The sequence below is a fragment of the Squalius cephalus genome, assembly GCF_949319135.1.
Source record: "Squalius cephalus genome assembly, chromosome: 23".
NCBI lineage: Eukaryota > Metazoa > Chordata > Actinopteri > Cypriniformes > Leuciscidae > Squalius > Squalius cephalus.
In genome coordinates this window covers 19303585-19328544 of record NC_137144.1, presented here as the reverse complement: position 1 = coordinate 19328544, position 24960 = coordinate 19303585, and the positions used below count along the sequence as shown (strand labels likewise).

The 24960-nt window shown below is 38.2% G+C and overlaps 1 protein-coding gene across 2 annotated transcripts in view; it reads left to right on the top strand.

Annotated features, from left to right (window-relative positions):
• Window positions 1-24960, top strand: part of shank2b (SH3 and multiple ankyrin repeat domains 2b) — a gene marked incomplete at its 5' end in the record, with an annotated part of 78816 nt that overhangs the window by 51891 nt on the left and 1965 nt on the right. Inside the window, 5 exons of one of the 2 annotated variants that reach the window (XM_079858852.1) lie at window positions 16357-16492; window positions 16842-16922; window positions 20032-20156; window positions 20492-20603; window positions 20878-23230. In XM_079858852.1, the coding sequence (XP_079714978.1) occupies window positions 16357-16492; window positions 16842-16922; window positions 20032-20156; window positions 20492-20603; window positions 20878-23230 (2807 nt within the window). Of the gene's footprint in view, window positions 1-16356; window positions 16493-16841; window positions 16932-20031; window positions 20157-20491; window positions 20604-20877; window positions 23231-24960 lie in introns of both variants that reach the window. The other variant, XM_079858853.1, reaches the window with a different exon arrangement.

The window sequence follows — 24960 nt, the reverse complement described above, 5'->3', positions numbered from 1 at the left end:
TCCTGTGATGGCAAAGATGCATTTTCTGCAGCCGTTAAGGCCTATTCACTCCAAGGACGGTAGCTATAACAATAAAGATATAGTTCTAAAAATAAAAGAATTTAGAATAGCGTGAAAGGAATATAAAAGAATTGGAGAGTCCAGTGCACAATTATAATCATAATGGAATAATATCGTAGGAATTAGGTGATTTTAACAAGTGATTTTTAAATCGTTCAAGCGCAATACGCAGCGGAAGAGGACTCATTTTGGTGTATGTGTGCACTGTCTGAGAGGCTTTTTCTGAGCGATGTGAGAGACGCGTGACATGAAGCTGCTACTCATACAGTGCATGAGTTTTGAGCATTAATTCTGAGTTGTTTTTGCCACCTAATTGGGCTTAAACGGTCAAATACACACTCGTATGTGTCAAAATGCCTGCCTTTGCGAGTATCCTTGTAAACACAGTTGTTTGTCTTAAGTGTAAACAGTTGAGAAAATAGCACATGTGTATCAGTAGGCTATATTAGATCAGTGCATTCAGTCTTAAAGTGACAGCAGCCTAATAAACTTGCTGCTGTCTGTGTCATTTAATTTGAATCAGCCAATCTCATTGCTCTTGACCGAATCGGATTTGTAACTTTAATAAATATAAATGTATATTTAATTTACACTTTGAAGACTATGCAGTATTTTTTGTACATTTGATTACTCTATACCAGGGTTTCTCAAACTCGGTCCTGGAGGGCCACTGTCCTGCACAGTTTAGCTCCAACCCTGATCAAACACACCTGAGCAAGCTAATCAATGTCTTCAGGATCACTAGAAACTCACAGCTAGGTGTGTTTGAAAAGGGTTGGAGCTAAACTGTGCAGGACAGTGGCCCTCCAGGACCGAGTTTGAGAAACCCTGCTCTATACAATTTATGTAGGCCTAGTATTTCTATTTAGGCCTATCTAATGCTTGACGTTTTTTGTTCTATTGTAGTTCTTTGCCCTATTGCTTGTAATTAGTTTCTTTGTTCATATTTTACTAATTTATCTGTGATTGTTTACTTGTCTTCAGTGAGCTTGTCAGTTTTTATTAACTTGTGGTAGTTAGGCTAGTATTCGTTTTTTTGTGATATTTTATTTTTATTTATTTCAATGGTATCAGAGATTTTGATTGAAAAAATGTATTTAAAGCAAAAATAACTATTTCATGGTATATATCGTTATCGTGAAATAACATTACTCATATGGTGATATAAAATGTGGGTCATATCGCCCACCCCTAGCTGGAATCACTTCAGAATGATTTTTGTCTTGCTTATGATTGATAAAAACATTGACAGCCAATCAGAATCCATCCTGCTTTAAAGAGCTCAAGAATTGAAAGCAGCAGACGACAGAACTGCATCTCACGTTTAGAATAAACAGAATTATATAGTCATGTTTATAGTTATCTTTTTTGGCATGAATAGGCCAATATTCCAGTCTTCAGTGTCACATGATCCTTCATAAATCATTCTAATTTAATGATTTGCTGTTGAAGAAACATTTATTTTATTATCAATGTTGAAAACAGTTGTGCTGCTTAATACTTTTTGTGGAAACCACGATACATTTTTTTTCAGTGTTCTTTGATTAATAGAACAACATTATTTGTAACATTATAAATGCATTTACTGTCAGCTTTGATCTATTTAATGCATTCTTGCTGAATAAAACTGTATATGGGGGACTAGTCGACCATCCAGTCCATCCCATTATAAATATGTAACGATGATAGAAGTTTATCTGCAAAACACCTGTCTTGCCTCCTCCGTTCCGGCTGAACTGACACTTCAGCAAAGACTGACCACGAGACATGAAAAGCATTGGGAATATCGTCCTCTTTTCTACATCAGCAAAATAAGTTCATTTGCATGCAAAATTCAAGAGAACACTCACTTTGTGTTTAAGCACAGAGAGCAGATCTAAGATCTCAGCACTGCATGGAAGGGCCGAGAATGGAAGAATATGATTGGCTCTCATGAGCGGCAAAGATTTCATGAATTATTAGCTCCTTACGGTAATCCAAGTCATAAAGTATCTAAGCCAGAATGTTTCTATGATAGAGCAATGGGAGCTGCATTTTAATGATGTCATTTTGCAGGAAGTTTAACGTGCGTTATCACTACGTTGAACTAATGACAGTTTCCGTATCACAAAATTCTGTATCCAATGGGTAGTTGACGCACTGCAGTGACATGCTATAAACATTTAGTAGTCTTTTTTTTTTTAGCTAAATTCTTGATTTAAAAATTGAGAAGTTTCACTCAACTACTATGTTGTGTATAAAATATACAACATAAGTGTATATAAATGCAATATTGCATTAACCACTTTTAGAGGTGACTTTCAGATCAAAATCCTTGGACACAATGTATTTGTGTATGTAAAAATATGCAAAGGTTAGAATAACATTTCGAGAGCAAGTGTTTGTTTATATACATTCATTCATCGTCTCTTACCCCCCACCCCCCCCACCCCCCCCCCCCCCCCAAATACAGCGGAAACAATAAACACGTTTTAATCGTCCAGTCGATGATATTGACCGTCAGTCCCTCAGGAGCCAAGCAAGCTTCACTGCCCACATCAGGTTTGGACGCTGCCTTTTTGCTCTCTCACACTTTGGTGTACGGATGTGTCAGGGCCCAGGGATAATCAAGCCTTATAGAGTAAGCAAGGCAAAGCTCTTCCAAAGAAATCAACCTCGTTTTACTTCACAATTATGACGAAAGCTTTCAGTCGATCAAATATATTTAAAAACATATATGTTTTACCTTCTGTGAACTGCACAGGTTTTACAGCACAGGTTTAATAGCAAATACTCCTACATTTCCCCAAGCTTCTGAGAGTCAATGAATTAATCTTATTTCCTAAAAGAAACTCTGTAAGAAACTAAAGCTTATGAAGAGCGCTAGTGATCAACCAGGAAGCTACAAAATAGAATGATGGATTTACTGAAAATACATCTACACCCACTTGCCCTTGGTGTGTGGGCACGAGTATCTCTCTCTCTTTACTCTCATCTGATCGCATTTGTGCATCTTACCCCTCTTCTTTTTTCTGTATATAAGATCTAATACTGTATCCCAGGGCATGAGTTATCAATTCCATAAAATAATCAATGTTTACTGACCCATAATGCATTTGCAGGGCTCACCAAGTGATATAAAAAAAAGGAGTGCAAGCTGCTGGAATATCATGGATATGGCGTGTAGTGTAATGGCATGTTTTTAATAATTATATCAGCTCACACAGGCTATTTCATGGATGTAGGATGTTGATACGATTTGCACATGCATTGCATTTACATAACGCCTAATCTGACACAAAATGCGTCTCCTGCTTAAAACTATTTTAGTGGTTTAAACAAGCAGCAGCACTGAAGTATTTCGGGTCCTTGTGAATATTTTGCACTGTCATGCTGACGGGGTAAAAAAAAATGTCATGAAAATATGTAATTGTGGTTATGTAGCTCAAAAAATTGCTAGCGTTGAATGTGATGGCCTGTTGATGGTTGGACATCTCTCCTCGGCAGTAATGCTCTCTCTCCAGAATGTTCTGTGTGCACAGAGAGAACCAGCAGGGAGGAAGTCTGTGGACTGTAGGAGATGCCTGCAAGCGTCCTCATGGCCTGATAACCGTACAACCTGTCACCAAAACCTGCTCCTCACCAAGTATAGCGCAGTACATAGTGTTTGCTCTGTGACACTAAATGAAAAGTTAGCTGCCGCACCGTTGCACGATTCCCATTTTCAAGCGACATGATATGTTTTACATCTTGGAATAGATCTTCCTATTTTTAATATTTCCAAAAATAACAGAATCCAGTGATGTTACTGACCTTCCTCATGCGTGTATGTGATGGTCCTGGTCTCATGTTGTAACACAGAGCAACGGTCGCCTAGCAACGACACCAGCATTGTGTCTGAGCACAGTGATGAAAGCGAGGTTTGAGGGTTTTTTTTTCGTCGTTGGAGTGCAGCACTGGGCCGCATGTAAACATTTATTTTCTGTTTGTATTGATACAAAAATGCACCTCCATGATGGATTCCAATACCTGAGTGCTTGGATTTCAGCGGAGAATGACTCTACATGCTAGAAATTAGCTCTCATGGTTGTTTAGGCATGCATTTAACTGCAGTATGCTATATGACGGTTTCCTCCTGAGAGGCTGGCTTTCGTCATTCCATCTCTTCAAGCCTGTTTTAGGAATTCTTAAGCTGTGAGATGATTTTTTGACATGTTGATGCTCACAGGACTGATTTCTGAAGACAATGCTGCTGTCCCTTAAACAATGTGTCAGTTTCAATTATGGTATGGAATAGTAAAATCATGATACTTATTTCATCAAAAAAAATCCTTTCTAAAATGTATCACGGTTTCCACACAAATATTAAGCAGCACATCTGTTTTCAAAATAGATAATAAAAGAAATGTTACTTGAGCAGCAAAGCAGCATATTAGAATGATTTCTGAAGGGTCATGTGACACTGAAGTAATACACTGGAATAATGATCTTCAATCTTTCAAAATCACAAAAATCTTAACAACCAAAATCTTTTGAACGGTATTACTGTGTATACTAGTGTATGCAAGTAGATGACTACTTTAGGAAGTTGGAATGCCCTCCCCAGTAGTAAATCACAAAACAAAATGCACACAAACGTGTCCCTGTTTCATATACAACCACTGATAAACATAATCGGTTTTGATGAGGGAAAAAAAACTATACTTTTTAGTGTGGAATAGAACCTCTGACACTATATATATCTGACATTATAGTACAGTAGAACAGTCGGATCTATGTATTTATTTCACGTGAAAATTCTCCGCACTAACAACATATATTAGATCAAATTAAACAACAAATTAAACACAATGTACTATTTAAATAGATTTCTGGACATCGTAATGTTATTGTACATACAACTGTGATTTATGATTTAGCATTGTATTAGCATCTCTTATCAATTCAAGCCGATGGTTCAAACTGCGGTCTTAACTCCCGATGCTGACGATGCTAGCGAAGGGTGTGGTGAGCTCGTGCCAGGGGCGTGGGCAGTGAGCCGTTGGCAGAGCCTGCTTACGTCACGCGGGGAAACAACTTCAAATAGGAAAATTCAACTGCAGTAGCCACCGTTCAACTCGAAGAGGGCAGCACTCGGTAGTTTTAACACCATATATTGTAGAATTAAAACACTTTATACCCAAATGTCAAAACATTTACTCGAATCAATGAACAGCACTATAAAGCCCCAATCTTACAGATCATAATCTAAAAAACGTTGTTTTAGGGTTTAGTTACCCTTTAAACAAGTTGTTTTTGAAAGGAGTAAGCTAAACTTATCTTTTATTTTCCTCGCAGCGCGTCGGTTTTGGGGTGATGCACTATAAAATTATTGCGGGGGAAATTAATTGTAATATTAATTTAATAATAAAAGTAGTAGGCTAGTAATAATTTAACACATTAATTGGAAATGCCAAATCCTCTTGATAAGGCCGATAGCTGTGCCCTGTGTGCCCGTCCACTACGCCACTGGTCCTGGTGTGTGTCATGCTTCATCTTAAACCTTTTTAAATAACATATTTCTAACTCTTGTATAATCATTATAAATGCAGCTGTTCCAATCTCATATTAATTGATATATTACATGCATGGACTATTTGTACTTTTAACATTCATTTGTTGTTTATTAATAGTGCAAATAAACTAGCAAATAAGGCTAAGTATGCCTTAATGGTCAAATTTATACATTCATATAAACCTTATATCGTGACATTATTAAAAAATAAGTTAATGGATCCACCCAAGTACAATTTGTACTATTTGATTCAAGAAATACTGTGGTATGGTGTCCACAAAATATGGTATTTGTATGGTAAAACTGGCATATTTGCACTATGGATATTACAATGCATAAATGCATCAGGCATCCATCTACTTCCTGTGTGGATAAGGGGACAAGGATTTAAAAATAATAATACTAATTGCAGGCAGTCGTAGCAATAAGAAAATTGACATTAAACCAAATTGTGACAAATTTTTAACTATTGTCAGAACAAATACTTTCTAGCCCTGAAAATATTTGACAAACTTGTATTTAGAAATGTCATGGTACTACAATCGCAATTTAATACAAGTTGTAAAGTTCCATTTAACTCTCTCTGTTTGTGTCAGGACATAGCTGGTATCCAGAAATGCTGTTTACAGCATTTTTATACTTTTTTTTTTATTATTCCGAGTGCTGTTTAGGCAGCCTCTTTATCTTTAATGGAAATTCTATAAACTCTCAGTGAGTCTTTCACACTATCTTGTGTTTAATCTCCTCAATAGAGGACTTGACCACAGAGGTCTTATCATGTAACCTTTCTTTAAGTGCAGGCCAGGCCAAGCCGATAGCTGTGCTGCTATCGTAGAGCAATGCAGACAGGAAAATGGATGAGGCTTTAGTGCGTGTGTGTTTGAGTGTGAAGAGTACAGATCCCCTGTACTCTTCGTAATTATCCCCACTCAAGACAAAAGCGCGCCCTCCTTTCTGGAAAGTACCAAGAAGAGGGAGATTTCATTTGACGGGATAGAGTTTTATCTGGGCTGGATGATTGCCCTCTGACAATCTTCTGTAAATCTCTAAATCGGGCCAGAGGTGCAGAGATTGCAAGCTCTCTAGTTCGTATTAGAGAGTGTGATGTTGGCGTTGTGTCATGTTTAGTAATGATAGTGGATTTGACGTGGGGATTAAGAGATGGGAGCCGTGTGGATTTGTTGAGTTGTATGATGTTTTATTATTATTATTTTTTTTAATTATCATCAGCATTGGACTGGTTGGGCTGATTTTGGGAGCACATAATGTCAGGGCTTATTTTTTTCCAATCCGAACAGTAGGCCTATATTTTTTACATTTATATATTTTATGTTTATGCCATCTTACAAAAGTATTAAATGGTTATGCATATTTTTCAACTGAACATATCTAATGCCTGATTTTGAATGAAGCATATAAAATTTGGAGATAATTATTTTAATTAAAAATGTATATTATAATAACATTTTAAATATCATATATATATTATCTAGTCATAATATTAGACACAAACTTTTTCCAATTTTATGATGTTTCTGTATCTTTTTAAAAAGATTTATTACCTGGGCCTAAAATTAACACTCGCCAAGCACCAAATGTGAGTAAAAATCGACATTGGCGAGAATATGAAACTGTGTCAATCGCTAGTTGGCCGGTAACATTTTTATGAATTCTTTATGCAACGTATTGAGAACATGAATGTGAACAAACGTGAAAGAAGCTCAGGATAGTTGATGGGTCAGTGCTGCATCGTCATGAAAGCCTTGCAAATTAAAAGATTCAACTCATGCGCTGTGTGGGAAGTTTAGTGTGCGCACACATCCAAAGCCGCACCCAGATTGTTTCACGTTTTCTTGAGCTGGAACGGACATTCGAGTAAACACAGTCGGTTATTGCTTGAGTAACGTAAACAGTCGAAAAAGACAACATGTGTACACTACAGTATCTGTATTTTGGATACATGCATTTGGTCTTAAAGTGACAGCAGGCTAATATTTCTGCTGTTGTCTGTTTTTAATGTTAATCAAAAAAGGACAGAAAGAAATCACTTACTGCTCTTGACTGAATAGCTTTTGAAACTTTAATAAAGATAGGCCTAACTTATAAAGTGAAGACTATCAGTGTTATTTTACATTTTATTACTTTATTCAATGTCTCTACCTGAAAACTACTGTTACTTGTATTTAATTGGTTTAAATTTATATTAGTTATGCTAGTAGTTTTATTGAAATTGGAATAGAGAATTGTGAATTTTCACTGGTATCTAAAAGTTTGGTGTCATAACTGGCTGTTTTTGCAAAAACAGTTTAATGGCTGGTAAAAAATCATCACCGGCCATTGGCAGGTGAGGCAAAAATTTAGTTATTAAAAATTAGTCGGCGACACACTGGCTGCGTGGCGTTTCTGTTGCGTGTCAGTTGCGTGGCGTTTTCTATGTCATTGCACACCAGAAACGTGTCTGATGCGGTGCTGCTGCTGCTAGGTAGGTGACATATGATAAGCCTCATTGGTGATATATTTGACATACGTAGAGAGTTGTGGAAGGCCTATACTTCATGTTAAACATAAATATATAGCAGCAAAGACAACATCGGCAGTATTGACGGCAAAATAGGCCACAGAATATTTCGTTCTGTATTGACAGGTGCAATATTTGAAAATCGATAATATTTTTTTTTAATTACATTTATATCTGCATTTATGTCAAAACCTAGAGACTTTCAAACATCAAAATGTCATTTATTAATATGTATTCGTGTCAAAATGACATATAAACATCTTTTCCTATTCTATTTTGAAAAGAATCCAATCCAACACGCGTGTCGTGTGAAAAATAGCCGTCGGTTCTATTTCTAGCTTGCACGCGTTTTCCACGCGGCTCAAGCCGCGCCTGAGTCGCACTTGTCACGCAGGCAGTGTGCAAGCTCTAACCTGTTAACATGGGAGCCGAAAGAAAAACGGACACGCCACGCAGCCAGTGTGTCGACGGCCTTAGGCCCTGTATATTACATTTATCATATATTATAAATATGGGTGCATACATTAGTTTAAAATGTAAATTAAACTTAAACCCAGGTCCCTGTGGGCCAACACCTCCAAATTGCATCCCTTTCAAAACCTGCTTCAAAAACCCTCATAAATAATGTTTTCCAGTCTTCTTGTATAATATATAACATTAGTTTAGATGGTTTTTGCTGGTCTGTAGACGAGTGGTCCTGTTTTTTATGGTCTAAATAAAATAGTAAGAGCCTTCCCTTGTCCATGCATCCTCACTGTTCTGTTACTTACTATTTAGTGTTTCTGTCTATGTGGAGATACCTGGAGGGGGTCTCCTAGTTCACGGAGTGGCATTATGTAACCACAAGGGTGAACATGGATAGACTGTTACATAATGGCTTAGTGAGCAAGTATATATATGAGTGTGTGTGTGTGTGTGTGCATGCACGTCTTGTTTGTGTCAGTAAGTGCATGTGTAAAAAGAGTGTGTGTGTGAGTGCAGTACACATCTTTATTCTTCTGGAAGTGACCAGATGTGACACAAAATCATCCTTCATGAAATATGGAGGTCCCTGTAGATTCTCTGTCACACAGACACATACTCTCAAGTTGGATGAACAGCACGTGAACACACACACACACACACACACACACACACACACACACACACACACACACACACACACAGAATCTCTAAGGTCCTTGAATAGAACAGCAAGCATAAATTGTGTGGTGCATCTGGGGACTGCAGAGAAGCAATGAAATTCATTTGGTTTATGAGTACTTTTTTTAATTTTATTTTTTTTACGTGTGTATTGAGACTGTGACCAGAACGACCCTGAGCAGAACTGATCTGATTAGCCAAATGGAAGGCTTATCGTTTTATGGTTTATTTCCTGTGTGCTGACTCTGTGCAGAGGATAACCGCCTGCTAATTTCATCAGATTTTAATCAAGTGTGGGATGCTCACCACATGTCACACACATCCATCAGTCAAGATCTGTGTGTGCGCGTGTTGTTTTTTTTAATGTCTCTTATTGCACCGTGAAATCACAAACTGTTATAATCAATGATAATTTTAGAATTGCAAATTGGCATTTTGTGTGTTGAGATGTGTATAAAAAGAACACCTCCCAAATTCCAGTTTTTGCATCCTAAGCTGTCTTTAACCTGATTTCAGTTTCGTGACACACAGACTCGGATCAGCATGTTTAACTCTTAAAGGAGTAGTTCACCAGAAAATGAATATTCTATCATTATTTACTCACCCTCGTGACACATATGCTGTTATTTTTCTATATATTTATCCATAGAACAATGACAATATAAACAATTGTAAATGAATGTGTACTATTCCTCTGCTCCTTTATTATGGCAAATTATTTATGGCAAGGAGGAGTTCCTTCAGTAATTTGAAAATTTCTAGAAAGTGTTTATCCATCTGTTATGAATTAATTGTCCAGTTTATTTATATGTTTTATCTCCCGCCACCTTCTGCGTTAACCTCAAGCTGGCCTGATAATGCACTAAATAGATAATGAACCAAATGGATCTGAAAGGTTACTGGCTACTGACCTTTCTTATCCTTATGCATTTTTTTATTTTGTACAAATGATGTTACTTTATTTGCATATCCATTTTGATTGGTCAGTTTACACATTCTCCCCTGACATTGATGTGTAACAGCTTAAGCAGGAAAAATAACTTGATAAAATAAAAGTTCAAATAATATATATCATTATACTGTATATGCATCTGTAATTTAAAAAATATTACATTTTATTGCTTTAGTTGCTTTTTTTTTAAGGTAGTTCAGCCTTCTTTAGCTAATTCCTGCACAGATGGACAATCTTCAAAATTTCTACCTCTGCATCAGGGTGAATAAATTCATGTAATTCCTTCATGCTGTACCAAACCAGTATACCTGCAAGGATAATTTGTAGATTGTCAAAAAAAAAAAAAAAAACACTATAAAAGTATTTCATATGATCAGATATTATGCTATAGGTTCCTTTAGTTTTGCAGCCTGTGGTCACTACTAACAAGGCTGTAAGAAGTTTCTTCAAAATGATCCTTTTGTATCTTAAGGGAAAAAAAGAGCATACATGTTTGGAACGACATGAGGGTGAGTAGACATAGAATGACCCATATTCTATGTCCTTGTATCAGAAACAACACAAAAATCAAATTCCTGTGCTCAGGCTCAGCTTGGTTGGATTTAGCTCTGCTCCGGCATAATGAGATTATCAAGATGAAGTGGCCATGGTGAGATTGTGCTGTTTTGTGAGCTTTATCTACATCTGGTCCCAGCACTTTCTAAATGAGCCCAAATCTCATTACCAGTGTGTGACATGCCGAGAGACTAGAGGTCAGTGAGAATGCTAGGAAATTTGTGCCCATCCTCCTCCTTCAGCACTCACCAAAAACTAGAGCACTGCTCAAATCTGCACAGAGTTGCGATTACCGCTCATGATTCACAGAGCTTTCTCTCTCTCCTTCTCATTCTCTCTAAATTTACATCATCTGTCATAAGGTCAAGCTCTAAGATGTAATGCAGTTATTTTGTCTTCTGGTGCCTTTGGAATGCACAGTATGAAAATCACAGTAGGGATGTAGAAAAGATAAATGTGATTAACATTAAAGGCTGTTACTTACTCTTTTTTTTTAACATTCCTGGCTCTGCATGTGGGCCTTTCACTCCTGATCCCACATTGATTACGGCTTGCTTTCTTACTTGTGTACACTACAGCTAATTTTATTTTAATTGGAACAATGGCAATCTCTCGCATATGCTCACATACGTAGTCCCTTGCTCTCCATTACGCTCGCAGCATTTATGAATCACACAAACACACACGATGGAATAAAAGGAGCAGCAAAGCTCTCTTCGTCATGAAGACGACTTCGGCTCTCTCGGCTGTTTCCTAGGTTACCCAAGCTTATTCACGTAACCTTTTCTTCGGTAAAAGGCATACTCTAAGATCTCTCCCAAACCTGTCTCTCTCATTTTCTCTCTGCTGATCTGTTTCGTAGTCACAGTGTTTCTCGTTTTGCTAGAGAAATGCCATAGGAGCAGGGGTGTCTCTCTAATTTGCCTGCAGTGCCTTTTATGAGGCGATTTATATCAAAGCATATCAACATCTTTATCCTAGTCATTAGTGCTACTTGCTAAGGCAACTATCACTATTGCTATTTCTCTTACTTTAGGAGGTCAGGGTTTGATAGGGAATGACAATCATGATTGTCAAATCATGTGGCATGTTGAGGTTTAGTGTAACATTACTTTTCTACTCATTCAGATTTTTGCCTGGCAGAATTATATATAGATTTTTTGAGGGTTTTCTTTTGCCTCTTTTGCCTCGGGTCAGTAAGTTACCACCTAGCACCCACCCAGAACACCCTAGCAACCTTTCTGACCACCATAGCAATGCCCTTGCAAGATCCTGGCATGAGTTTTGCACAAGCAGGTGCTACTCAATTTTCTTCATAAAATAAAAAAATCTAGTGTTGCTTCCAAACTGTGGTCCATTCTGTGGTCTAAAGTTGTGAGCTGGTAACTCGTGTCAAATAGTTTTTTAGAGCCTCTTCAAATAGTTTAGGAGCATGTGCTTCACTTTCATGCAGTACGAATAAAAAATGTTGAATATAAATTGTTTCTCCCTGAATTTAAGTCCAGTTGGAGAATTGGAGTCATTGGACTTTACACCTCTGTTGAAAAGCGATGATGAAAAAATATCTGGTGATGAATGTTACCCATAAATCAACGATTATCACCATTGGCAAAACGTCTCTGCTGTAGCTAAATGCAATTGAGCTCACCAATACCGGCTCGGTGTCAGATTGAATGTCCCACTTAAACGTTTAAACCCCAGTTTGATTTACTACCTTCTGATGCCTTTCCAATGACAGCTCCCTCTGGAATTGTGACCATTCAAGTGAAGAAAATTTATAAAGACAAAAGGTAATTTTAAAACATTGTGGATAAAATAATGGCTTTATATCTGGTTTAAATAGGGCAATTGGGAGATAAATGATGTTTTGATAGCAAATGTAGTAGGGCTAGTGTACTTTGGTGTTGATGCTTGTTCTGTGTCATTGCCAGGAACCATTACAAACCTGCAAGATTTTATAACCCTTCGGGTGGCTGAATGCTCAAGATCAATTTACTTCACTATGATGTAGTAAACCGAAGTTTATGCCTATTAAATCAAGATTGGAGGTTTATGGGCTTTTAGTCTGTTTGTTTGAGGCCGTATTTATTGTAGAGTACTCCTAAAATTTGAGTAAATGAAATACGCACCTACACGGTTCTGCTTTTGTCTTCTGATAAAAAATGTACCCAAAAATTTATGACAATGCCTTTGTACACATTTTTGTACTTTTGTACAATGTTTTCTAGAATGAGAATGTATCCTTCCCTTAATATCAAGCAACTAATCTTTCACTGTCTCTTCTTGTCACCAAGGCTGCATGTATTTGATAAAAAAAATACAGTAAAAACAATAATACCATGAAATAAAATGTAAAGTAAAAAAAGTTTTTCTATTTTCATGCATTTAAAAAAATACTTCAGTCTTCAGTGTCACATGATTCTTTAGAAACTAATTTAGTGCTCAAGTAACATTTCCTCTTATTATCAATGTTGAAAAATTTAAATTTAAAAGAACAGCATTTATTTGAAAGTGATTTTACGGGGTAACATCATACAGTAAATGTCTTTACGGTCACTTTTGATCAATTTAATATGTTATTTCGATATTAAAGTATTAATTTATTTATTAAAAAAAATCTTACTGACCCCAAACTGTATATACATTATGTAAGTATGTATGCACTAAAGGTACTGTACGCTAGTATCCAATTCTGAACATAGCTATGTTTTGGCTGTGTATCTTTAAAAAAAGAGCAAATGGTATATCCAGCCCAGTAAGATGTACATCAACACAATAGTTCATCTGCTGTTTTTTTTTTTTACAGCAAAAAGCAGGAAATGAATTGGGGGTTGTTTGGAAAATAAAATAAAATAAAAATAAACTAGGCTCAAACATCCATTTCGTAACAGATATGCGTGTTTATTTGAGCAATTCCGTCAAAGAAACAGCACACTAAAGCCTGTAAAGCATTAAATAAATATCAGTAAATAATGGTTACTTAAATAATATAATAAAGTTAAATATATATATTTTTTTAAATTTCGATTTCCACACAGACGCGTCATATAAGCCAACCGCTCTGCGCTTCTGATATCTTCATGTTTCCTACTTGTTGTAAAAGGTCTGAAGAACGAATTTTATCTTCCACAAGGGCAAGGCATTTAGGCTATGTTTGATTTTGCGCTGCCAGAGAAAGCGAAACTAAAATCACACGCTTTACAAATAAACTTGACACGCCTTACCAAGTCTAATAACAAGCACAAACTGTGTTAAAAAGAATTTGACATGCAAGTAAAAAGGAAGGCTATTTGTCCACTTTACCACAGTAAAGAATGTGAATATAATAGGCCTAATTAAAAGCGAACCAAGGAAGAAACGTTCATAATCCCCTTCGAAAATGGGCGAGACGTGAGTGAAGATTTGGGAAAAGAAACGAGATTCCATGTCCAGTGGAATAACTAATGGAATATTGTTAAATTCGCTGATAATCGGGTGACCAGATCGCAAACCAGAATACAAAGACGTCAAAGCTTAAATTTATGGGCTCACGCACAACTCTCTCATTCAAGTCAAGTCACCTTTATTTATATAGCGCTTTTTACAATAGATTGTATCAAAGCAGCTTCATAGTGATAACATGAAAATAATACAACAAAGTTTGTTTCTAGAAGAAAATTGCGTTTTCGTCCACCTGAAGTAAGGCAGATCAATAATATTGTTGAATATTAAATGTCCCCAACTAAGCAAGCTAAAAGCCAAGACAACAGTGGCAAGGAACCGAAACTCCATCAGGGGACAGAATGGAGAAAAAACCTTGGGAGAAACCAGGCTCAGTCGGGGACCAGTTCTCCTCTGGCCAATGAACGAACAGTGTATGATTATGATTCAGGCAGCATTACAGGTCAGAAGTTAGATTGGATCAGAACATTCAGAATATTTATCCAGTTCCATCTGGTTGGAAGTCGGAGTCATCACGCCGGTATGGAGACAGGTTTGTTAAGGTGTACATCGAGTACATCGGGTGTTATAGGAAGTGTCCCCGGTTCCGGCTGACCTAATCTATGCAGCCTAATAATCATTTAACTGATTTGAATAATAGAAATGTATAATGTTCTATGTGAATGCCCGGTAAAAGAGATGCATTTTTAGTCTAGAATAAACTGACAGAGTGTGTCTGCTTCCCGGACAATGTTAGGGAGACTGTTCCAAAGTTTAGGTGCTAAATGGGAAAATGATCTACCGCCAGCAGTTGATTTTGATATATAGGTATTATCAACTGACCAGAATTTTGAGATCGCAATAGACGTGAAGGACTATAATGCGTTAAGAGCTCGCTCAAGTACTGGGGAGCTAAACCATTTAGTGCTTTGTAAGTAGTCAGCAATATTTAAAAATGTATAAGGTGTTTAATAGGGAGCCAATGCAGTGTTGACAGAATCGGGCTAATATGGTCATACTTCCTGGTTCTAGTGAGAACTCGAGCTGCTGCGTATTGGACCAAGTGGACTTTGTTTATTAAGCGTGCAGGGCAATCACCCAGTAGAGCATTACAATAATCTAGCCTTGATTTCATGAACGCATGAACTGTTCCGCATTTTTTATTGAAAGCATATGTCGTAATTTAGATATATTTTTAAGATGGAAGAATGCGGTTTTACAGATGCTAGAAACGTGACTTTGAAATGAAAGATTGGTATCAAAGAGCACACCCAGGTTCCTAACCGATGACGAAGACTTGACAGAGCAGCCATCAATTGTTAGACAGTATTCTAGGTTATTAATTGAGGAAGTTTTTTGTCCAATAATTATAATCTCTGTTTTTTCAGAGTTAAGTACTAGGAAATTACTAGTCATCCAAATTTTTATATCAGCTATGCATTCCGTTAATTTTGTGAATTAGCGCGTTTCGTTGGGGCGTGAAGAAATATAGAGCTGAGTATCATCAGCATAACAGTGAAAGCTAATGCCATGTTTCCTAATGATATCTCCTAAGGATAGCATGTACAGAGTGAACAGCAACGGTCCTAGTACTGAGCCTTGTGGTACTCCATACTGAACTTGTGATCTATAAGACATCTCTTCGTTTACTGCTACAAACTGATAACGGTCAGATAAGTATGATTTGAAACATGCTAGTACAATTCTACTAATGCCAACATAATTTTCGAGTCTATTCAAAAGAATGTTATGGTCGATGGTATCAAATGCAGCACTAAGATCCAGTAACACTAATAGAGATATACAACCAGGGTCGGATGCTAAGAGCAAATCAAAACTCTAATGAGAGCGGTCTCAGTACTATGGTACGGTCTAATGAATCGTCATGAATCCAAATGTTTCCATGGCTGCAATGTAACATTTAATTGCTAACCTATTATTTCTATTGTAAACAAAGCTTTGTGCTTCACTCGTGTCATAATATTCGTGTAAAACAGCATTCACATACAAAAAAATGTGTTTTGGCGGGCCACCACGGTGGCACTTCACAACCGCGGTGGTGCGGTTGTCAAGTTTACCTTCTCAACCCTACTGAACATGCCTAAAAGGCATTTTCATTGTAAAGGAAATAATTTGTAAACCACTGCTGATGCTTAATTGTTCCTCTTTTTATAGGTGAACCAGGACAATGTTGTCAAAGTGGGCCACAAACAAGTGGTCAACATGATTCGTCACGGCGGCAACCACTTAATCATCAAAGTGGTGACGGTCAGTCGAAATCTAGACCCTGATGACACGGCTCGAAAGAAAGGTAGACGTCTTGATTTGTTCAGGGTTTCCCGACTAACTGGATCATGAAGGAACATGTTTAGTCATATGTATGAAAATTAAGCTGACAAAACTCCTTTCATGTGATTCTAACCATTGCTTTTCCATAATGCTAATGTTAGTTTTACTAATCACTGATTTTAATTACACTATTAATTTGTGTTTTAAGTTCTTCTTTTGCATTCATTATTTAAAATGTGAATCGGCAAACCTTGAATGCATGAGTTGTTGTTGTATACAATGCCTCCCCATGGGAATGCTACAGCCCATGGCTAAAGCATCTACTGTACCTGCTCTATTATTTTTTTTTTTTTTTTGGTTTGTTGCTATAGCACCACCACCACCACGGAGGGCTCCCTCCACAGCCTTGTCCATGCGTTCAAAATCTATGACCTCAGAGCTAGAAGACCTAGGTAAGCCCAGTCTAGCCAAGCAGAAGCATCTAATTTAATGTCGAGTTTCTCTTAATACTTTTTAACAAGATAAGGGACCATTCACACATGTTACATTGCATTGTGTTATGTTTTTGGTGTCTCATGATATGAGAGCTGCATTTTTAAGACGACATGTCAAGTTAAAAGGTTCAGTTCCATTTTGTTCTGTTACGTCTAGCTGTTTTTAAACGCAAAAATGTCTTGTGAATGCACTTTAACCTGTGACACTTTTTGTTGTTCTACAGCTACCGTTCATTATGAAATGAACTTTGATGTTGTTTTGTTTTCCTGCATGCTGACCTAAAAGTGGATAAAGGTATTATACGATTATTTAAAAAATTATTTTTTACAAATTGTATGTATAAATTGTACTGCTGTGCTTCCCTGGCATGCATGTGACTTTGTTATATGTATTTTTTTGAGACAGAGATTTTTGATTATATGGACATTGTGTCCATACACAGTTTTTGTGTAGTCCCTAATAAAGAAAAAGTACTACCTTCACATTCACTGTAAAAGCATTACGCATTTCACCTGAGCGGATCGTTGTTGGATTGTGAAGGATTTATTCTGGTGACCACAGCTAAATCTAGGGTTTGATGGGTCATGCTGTCTTAATTATTAGTAATTAAACAATGGCACAAATGGTAAGCAGTATTACATGCGTATTAAATCCTTATTTATGTTGTGTAATCGGGAATTAATTGTCTTTTTCGTCACTTTGTTATATTGGATACTAATCTACTTGTCTTGTGTAGTGTTGAAAAGTTAACTGCATGGATTTGTTGTTGCTTTCCGTCTAAAATGGCATTACATTATGCACAGGTCAATGCCATGTGGAGGAATACTGTGTATTCCAAACGTTGGTTCTCCTCGTCATGTTTTCTGGAAATTATCTCTGAATTTTAATACTTGAATAAAGCTGAATTGTTCTTTTATGTTAAAGCCACTTTGAGGAAAAAGAAGGGTGAGTTTTCCCTAAGCACTCTTTAAATATTTGTCACCTCAGCTTAGCAACAGTAATTATTTTTCTAACACAATTTAGCTTTTTTGATATGATTCAGTGAAAGAAATGTGCAAATAATTTGTATTCTCTCTCCAATAATCAAAATTTACCAGTTGAATGGAAGACTACTTGTGAAAACAGACCAAATATGTTTACACTGCAAAATGCTCCATAAGCCTTTAGCTTCACTTATTGACCCCCTAGATCTTCAAAAGTGCAATGTAAGAATATATTATTCAACAGCCTGACTTCTATTATAAAAAGGATACGCCTGAGAAAACAAGAGCCACGAATTTCCCATGCCAAAACTGGCTTCAGATACATGTCCTTGTTCCTACTGATATAATGAATCCTGCCTACATTTCGCTCCTCAAAGAGAAGATAAAATCCTAAAGCTGGACATTTTAAGATAATTTCTTCCTTTAAAGAGCTACTACTTTAAAGAACACTCTGAAACAAGACGTTGCCATGGAAATAATGCTGCATATGTTTAATATAGAAACATTCCACCTGCAAAATGTAATGCCATATTTTCATTGTAAAGCTATCACCGCTGTTATCAATGATCAGGAATATGATGACCTGTGACTGATGCACAGATATGATACAACATCTTTAGGCTGCTGAATGGACTCCTTTGTCTTCTTGAAGACGATATTTTCTGAACCGTTGTAAGCATTAGTTTTATGTTTACATAATATGGCTGGCTGCATAGTACTCCTGCTGTGTCCTTAAAACAGCCTTGTACGTATTGAGTTCATCAAAGAGGGTCATTTTAAATCTATATTTAGATATTATCAAGATATATAGATATTGCCTTGTTTATAAAAACAAAAAACAAATGCATACTCTTTCTGCAGTCAGATATGCTTTCTGTTATGAATATTAACTAGACAGATTCTTCTGAATGGGCTGTTTTGGTAGTATTCTTTTTAAAATAAGCTTCGCCTCAGGGTTATGATGGGATTTTAAATTTAAAATCTGAGTGTATATATCCATATAATGCCGAATGAAGAGCTGTAACTGTGGCCCCCTTTAGTCCTGGCATTAACAAGCATTTCCAGATATGTATGGTCAGCACTTGACCACATAAATAGCACCCAAGTGTAAAACGTATTGTAACTGAACCACTGAAACCGCGTTCTGAGGTGGTCAGACACAAATCCTGACAACATTCGATAAAGTTGTAAATGATAATGCAGCACTGCAATAATTATCTGACACAAATTATACTGCAGTCATGCGCTTGTGTCACCTGATTTAATTAACAAATCTGTCAGCATCTCTCCTGATTTTTAATCTTGGGTGCTTTAAAGTTTATTTTCTTCTTTTTTTTCTTTTAATTTTTATTAGCATATTTTACTGTGGGAATGTTTAGAATGTAGGGAAACACAATACCTTCATTTTGTCTGTCAACATGACAGAAATCATTTTGAGTTGTCACCACTGATTTTAAAGTTTGATAAATGATCCAAGGAAGTGTGATTTGTAAAGAATAATTAAATCCAATTAAAGAATATCCAGATACGAAACATTTTAATGCCAGGTGTACAGGGGGTTGTGTGTGTGTGTGTGTGTGTGTGTGTGTGTGTGTGTGTGTGTGTGTGTGTGTGTGTGTGTGTGTGTGTGTGTGTGTGTGTGTGTGTGACTTACCAGATTCAGTCTTTGACGTTTATGCTAGGAAATCAGACTCTGAATTTCCCTTTCCTCCATTTCTGTGTAGATGATCAGCTTTCAGATAATGAGGGTCTGAAGAAGAGGATTGTATTTCAAGTCACACTAAGTAATCATCCCATGCATGGGAGCTGTCCAAAAAAAAAAAATGCTAGCATGTTGCGCAGTGGCCGTTGAAAGAAGTGCTAAGATTTCTCCAATGGAACCAGGAAGCGCTTGCACGGCTTTGACCTTGACCATTGTCGTTGTATCTATTTCTGTCGCCTTTCTTGCTCGGTTTTGGATCCTTGCTTGGTTTCGGATCCTTGCTTTTGAGGATCATGTTAGAGGAAATTAGCAATATTTGATACTGAGTTTATTTTAAATGTAGCTTCCTGCTTTCTAATTTAAGATGCTGTTGTCTTACAGATAAAGTGGATGAGGTCGTACCCCCCCAGAAACCAATGTGGGACAACTCAAACACAGATTTGAGGGTGGCGGCGGTCAAACCACGCCCAACTAGCAAGTGTTTCGCTGTTAGCCCTGAAATGAATGTAAGTGTGCCTTGTCTAATCTCCACTAGAGTTCTGGACTCCCGTGGCATTGTTAAGAATTGTATTGTAGCCTAACGGCAATAACCACTTTTCACATGTCTGGTAAGACCGTTGCCCATGCATGCATCCATGCATGCCTAAATTAGAGTGTAGTTATGTATAGGCTTGTGAGTATGCTTCACTGCTTGACATTTATTTTTATTTCTTCGTTTTAGTCTCTTTTAATGAAATCATTTCAACATATTATGTGAAGCCTAGTTCGAAAAGATGCTCTGCAAAAGTGCTGCATTCTGCTTGTCCTTATTATCATGTCAGCCTTATTCTGTCTTTTGTAGTCTCTCTGCAATAGTCAGGATGCAGCAGTAGACTCACCACAACAGCCAGGGAGTCCTAGAGGCCCCTTCCTGGGTATACCAAGGGGAACCATACGGCGGCAAACATCTATAGGTGTGTGGTTGTTCAATTTTGTTTTGTTGCTGAAGTAAATCTTTACACAGTCCTTTATTTTGACAAATTGCACAAAAAAATATTTCAGCTCTTTGTAAAATGATACAAATATTTGGTTTACACTCGGTGGTCAGCCCACTCTTGCTGGGTGTTTTTTCACTGATGTGACATATTTTCAAGATGTAACAGTTGCTTTGTTGTTTCATATTTATTGTTTCAGGATGGTGATTGCACCCCCAAGCTTGTTGATTTTTCCTCTTTTATTCCTTTACAGGAGTAACCGAAGAAGAAAAGCAGTTCCTTACTCCTCCAATGTTGAAATTTACAAGAAGCCTTTCAATGCCTGACACATCAGAGGATATTCCACCCCCACCAGCCATCTCCCCTCCATCTCCACCTCATAATAATGCTCCCGCCCCAGCTGGTCGAGGATACGGCACCATCAGACCAGGCTTTACTTCACAGAGTCCTAATGCAAACAGCACAGCCCCAGACAGAGGTGAAGGTGCTGGGTGGAGAGATCAGGGTATGTTTTACAGAGACAGTCCTGAGCAGTATGAATCCGAGGGGTACAATCATAGCCCAACAGCCCAACAGAGTCTTCATATGCGCCGTGCCCTAATCCCTGAGAACCCTTACTCGGATGTGGGCAAGATGGGTCAAGCTGGACTGTTTGTGCCCAACAAGCCTGCCAGAAGGAAGGGAATGCTTGTCAAACAATCCAATGTAGAAGACAGTCCTGAGAAAACCTGCTCCATTCCAATTCCGACAATAATAATCAAAGAGCCCTCCACCAGCAGCAGTGGTAAGAGCAGTCAAGGGAGTAGCATGGAAATTGAAACGACCACACCGGATCACCCAGGGCAACTGCGTCCAGAAGATGGCTTAAATGCAGGCAGTCCCTTTGCAGCTGCCATTGCCGGTGCAGTCAGAGACAGGGAGAAGAGGCTTGATGCTCATCGCAACTCCCCATCTTTTAAGTCCACAGATGCAGGTGATGAGGATGTGGCACCTAGACCGGCTCCACGTCTGAGACACTCCAAATCTATAGATGAGGGCATGTTTAGCAGCGATGAGCGGCTGCGTAGGCTTATGGCACCTCCCTCATCACTACTTAGCATCCCTAGAGGTGGAGGCAATGTGACAGACTTCAACAGCCCTGAGCCCACCATGGTAAGGGAACTGTTGAGCACTCGTACAGGACACAGCCCGATCAGTCTACCTGCTCATAAGACCTACAGCTCAGGAAGTGGGAATTACGTTCACCCGGTAACAGGCAAACCACTTGACCCCAATTCACCATTAGCTTTAGCGTTAGCAGCCAGAGACCGAGCCATGAGGGAGCAATCACAGCCTCTTCCGCTAAAGAGTGACCTATCCAAACTTGATCTCAATAAACCGCTTTTCATCGACACCAAGCTTAGACCAAATGTGGAGGTTGGCTTCTCAAGTACTGCTACTATGGGCCGTCCCCGTGGGGGTCTGCGGAGGCAGATGACAGAGTCCAAATATGAGACAGAATCCAAGTATCAGCTAGATCTGGGCAAGCCTGAGAAGAGGCCTGAGGAGAAGAAGAACATGCTGATTGACATTGTGGACACTTCTCAGCAAAAGTCAGCTGGTCTGCTGATGGTACACACCACAGATGGGGCAAAATCGGAGGATAACAGCTTGTCAGAGGGCGACAGGGACGAGGCAGCGAGTCCCGACAACACCCCTGGGGAGCTTCGCGACCCCAACCAGCCAGCTCCCACCAACCCCCCAGCTCCCAAGGCGCTATCAGCTGCTCCACATGGCAAGACCATCATAACTGTTAGCTCCGTGGATGAGCCTGTCAAGTTGCCCTTCGGCATCCCTCCACCTCCCTTGGCCTCTGTCGACATTGATGAAGAGTTTGTGTTTGCTGAACCCCTCCCACCCCCTCTCGAGTTTGCCAACAGTTTTGACATTCCTGAAGACCAGGCGGGGACTATAGCTGAACTGCTCAAACAGAAAGCAAATGGTACAAAAGGGCCTTCTCTTGCTCCTTACTATCCCCCATTAGGTGGTGGAATTTCTGAAATCAAAAGACCAACAGTCCTTACAAACTGCACACCTCCTAGCTTCCCTCCTGGGCCACTAGAGCCCTACGAACAAATCACTGACTCGGGCATTGAGGTTGACAGCCGAAGCAGCGGTGACCCCCAACTGGAGACCACCAGCACTATCTCTACTGTGTCCAGCATCTCCACCTTGTCTTCTGAAGGAGGTGAGACCCTGGACACGTGCACCGTCTATGCAGATGGACAAGCCTTTCTGGTGGACAGGTCTCAGATCCTGTCCAAACCAAAACCTAAACCTGCCATCAAGAGCAATGCACTTTACAAGGATGCTTTGCCAGAGGAGAACGTGAGCTCTTTCAGAATGCCCTCCTCTGTCCCACCTCCGCCCCCTGGATCTATTCCACCAGAACCCTTAAAAACCCCAACGCAACGAACCTCAAAGTTGTGGGGTGACCCTCCGGAGATGAAAGGCCCCCATGGTCCTGAAACCAATTCAGTTCTGCAGCATGTTAACAAGGACAAAGCACCAAAGTCAGGGGAAGCATTAGACTCTCCAATGGGATCCAGGACTCACTTCGGAACAAGGTATGCCCTCTTTCCTTCCTGTATCATAGGCTTACATTTAGGCTCTCAGATTAGTGTGTGCACTCTGCTGGAGAACGAAAGAGTTGCCTAGCAACCCAATAATGAGAACAGCCTTGAGGACGAGATGAGCAACGTCAGTGTGATGATGAACACAGACCGTACCACAGAGGAAGGAGGTATGTGTGTGTTGTTACAGCATGGACCATTTGTTACTTAGTTGTCACTTCACCCAAACTGCTCCCATAACATATCTCTAGATTCTCTTATGCAATCTCTTAAAGGCTTTTATATTTCATAAAAAAAATATTAAAAAAAACGTTTAGGGTTATAAGGAGTTCCGACTTTCAGAAAACCTACTGAGCTGCCTTCCTGTCTGCTGCCAACATAGGCAGCTTTTTTATGGCTGCATCATAACTGAAATGTATAATTTGCACTATAATTTTGGATAAAATTTGAACATTAAACAATTTGATCATTTCCTTTTTTATTTAGTATTGTATGAAGAGTTTTTTATCAATATTTATCTGGTGTCTTTCGCCATTTTTAGGTTTTATTTTTTTTTTTACTGATGATTCCTACAGAGAAAGCTCATTCGATTTTGAACCTTACATGTCATTTATTTTCCGAAACATCAGCAATTGACTTGATTTGCATTAGAAAAGGTTGAGTACACCAATGGCTGCCACATTGCACAGGCAGTGGTTTGCCATCGACATGGAGTTCCATGTCTCATAATTGAATGATGTTATTTACAGACCAGAAAACTGACCCTAAAATGCACTTGTAGCCCAGGCAGAGCGCTATGTTTAGCACACTGAGCAAAGATGGGTTTTTTTCTTCACATTGAACTGAGGTTAATCTTAAGCTATGGGCTGGACGTGTAACTTGCATACTGTACAGTATATTGTTATTGATGTATTTTCATTGTATCAATTCAGAGTAGTTCAAGTACTCTTTACATGAGTCTGTCTTTGGTTTTATTTGCTGTGCTACATCAGATGAAAATGTAAAAGTTTACTTCAACAAATGTAGGCCAACACACCTTGGGTAGAAGAAACCTGGGGCAAGGACATTGCATTGCTAAAGAGCATCACATTCACTGCCTCCTTAAAGCTAAACCACCTACAGTACACGCAAACTGTCAATATACATTGGTGTTTAAATAAAGTCCAAGTCATATTTTGCTCCCCCCCCCCCCAAAAAAACTAAAAGTAATACTTTGCATAAAAAAATTATGCTGTTTTCTATTTTTGCATTATTTTAATGATAATTAAAGCAGATTTTCCTCAAAATAATTGTCATTTATGTAACAGTAAATGCTGTCGGGACACTTTTTTTTATTAAAATCAGCAAAAATAAAATTCATTTTAAAACAAATTCTACCATGATGTTCCAATAATTTACTGTATTTATTTTATTTTTTTTTCAATTAAAAAATAATAAGCTTAATTTGTGAGACATCACTTAAAAGTGTGAATCACTTAAAAAAAGATTTACAGATCTGTCTTGTGTTTCATCCTTAAAGGCATCTTTCCAGAGGAAGTTTTTGATTTAGATCCACTTGAGTCTGTAAGGTTTTGGAAAAATAGGACACCACAAATGCAAATTAAAAAATGTGGTTGTATCAGATTTAATAGAAGTAAAATTTTGTACAGTAATTGTTTTTTTTTGTTATGTTTTTTCACCCAGGCTTTATTACTCAGAAGTTTCACTCATATTATCCCTCTTAT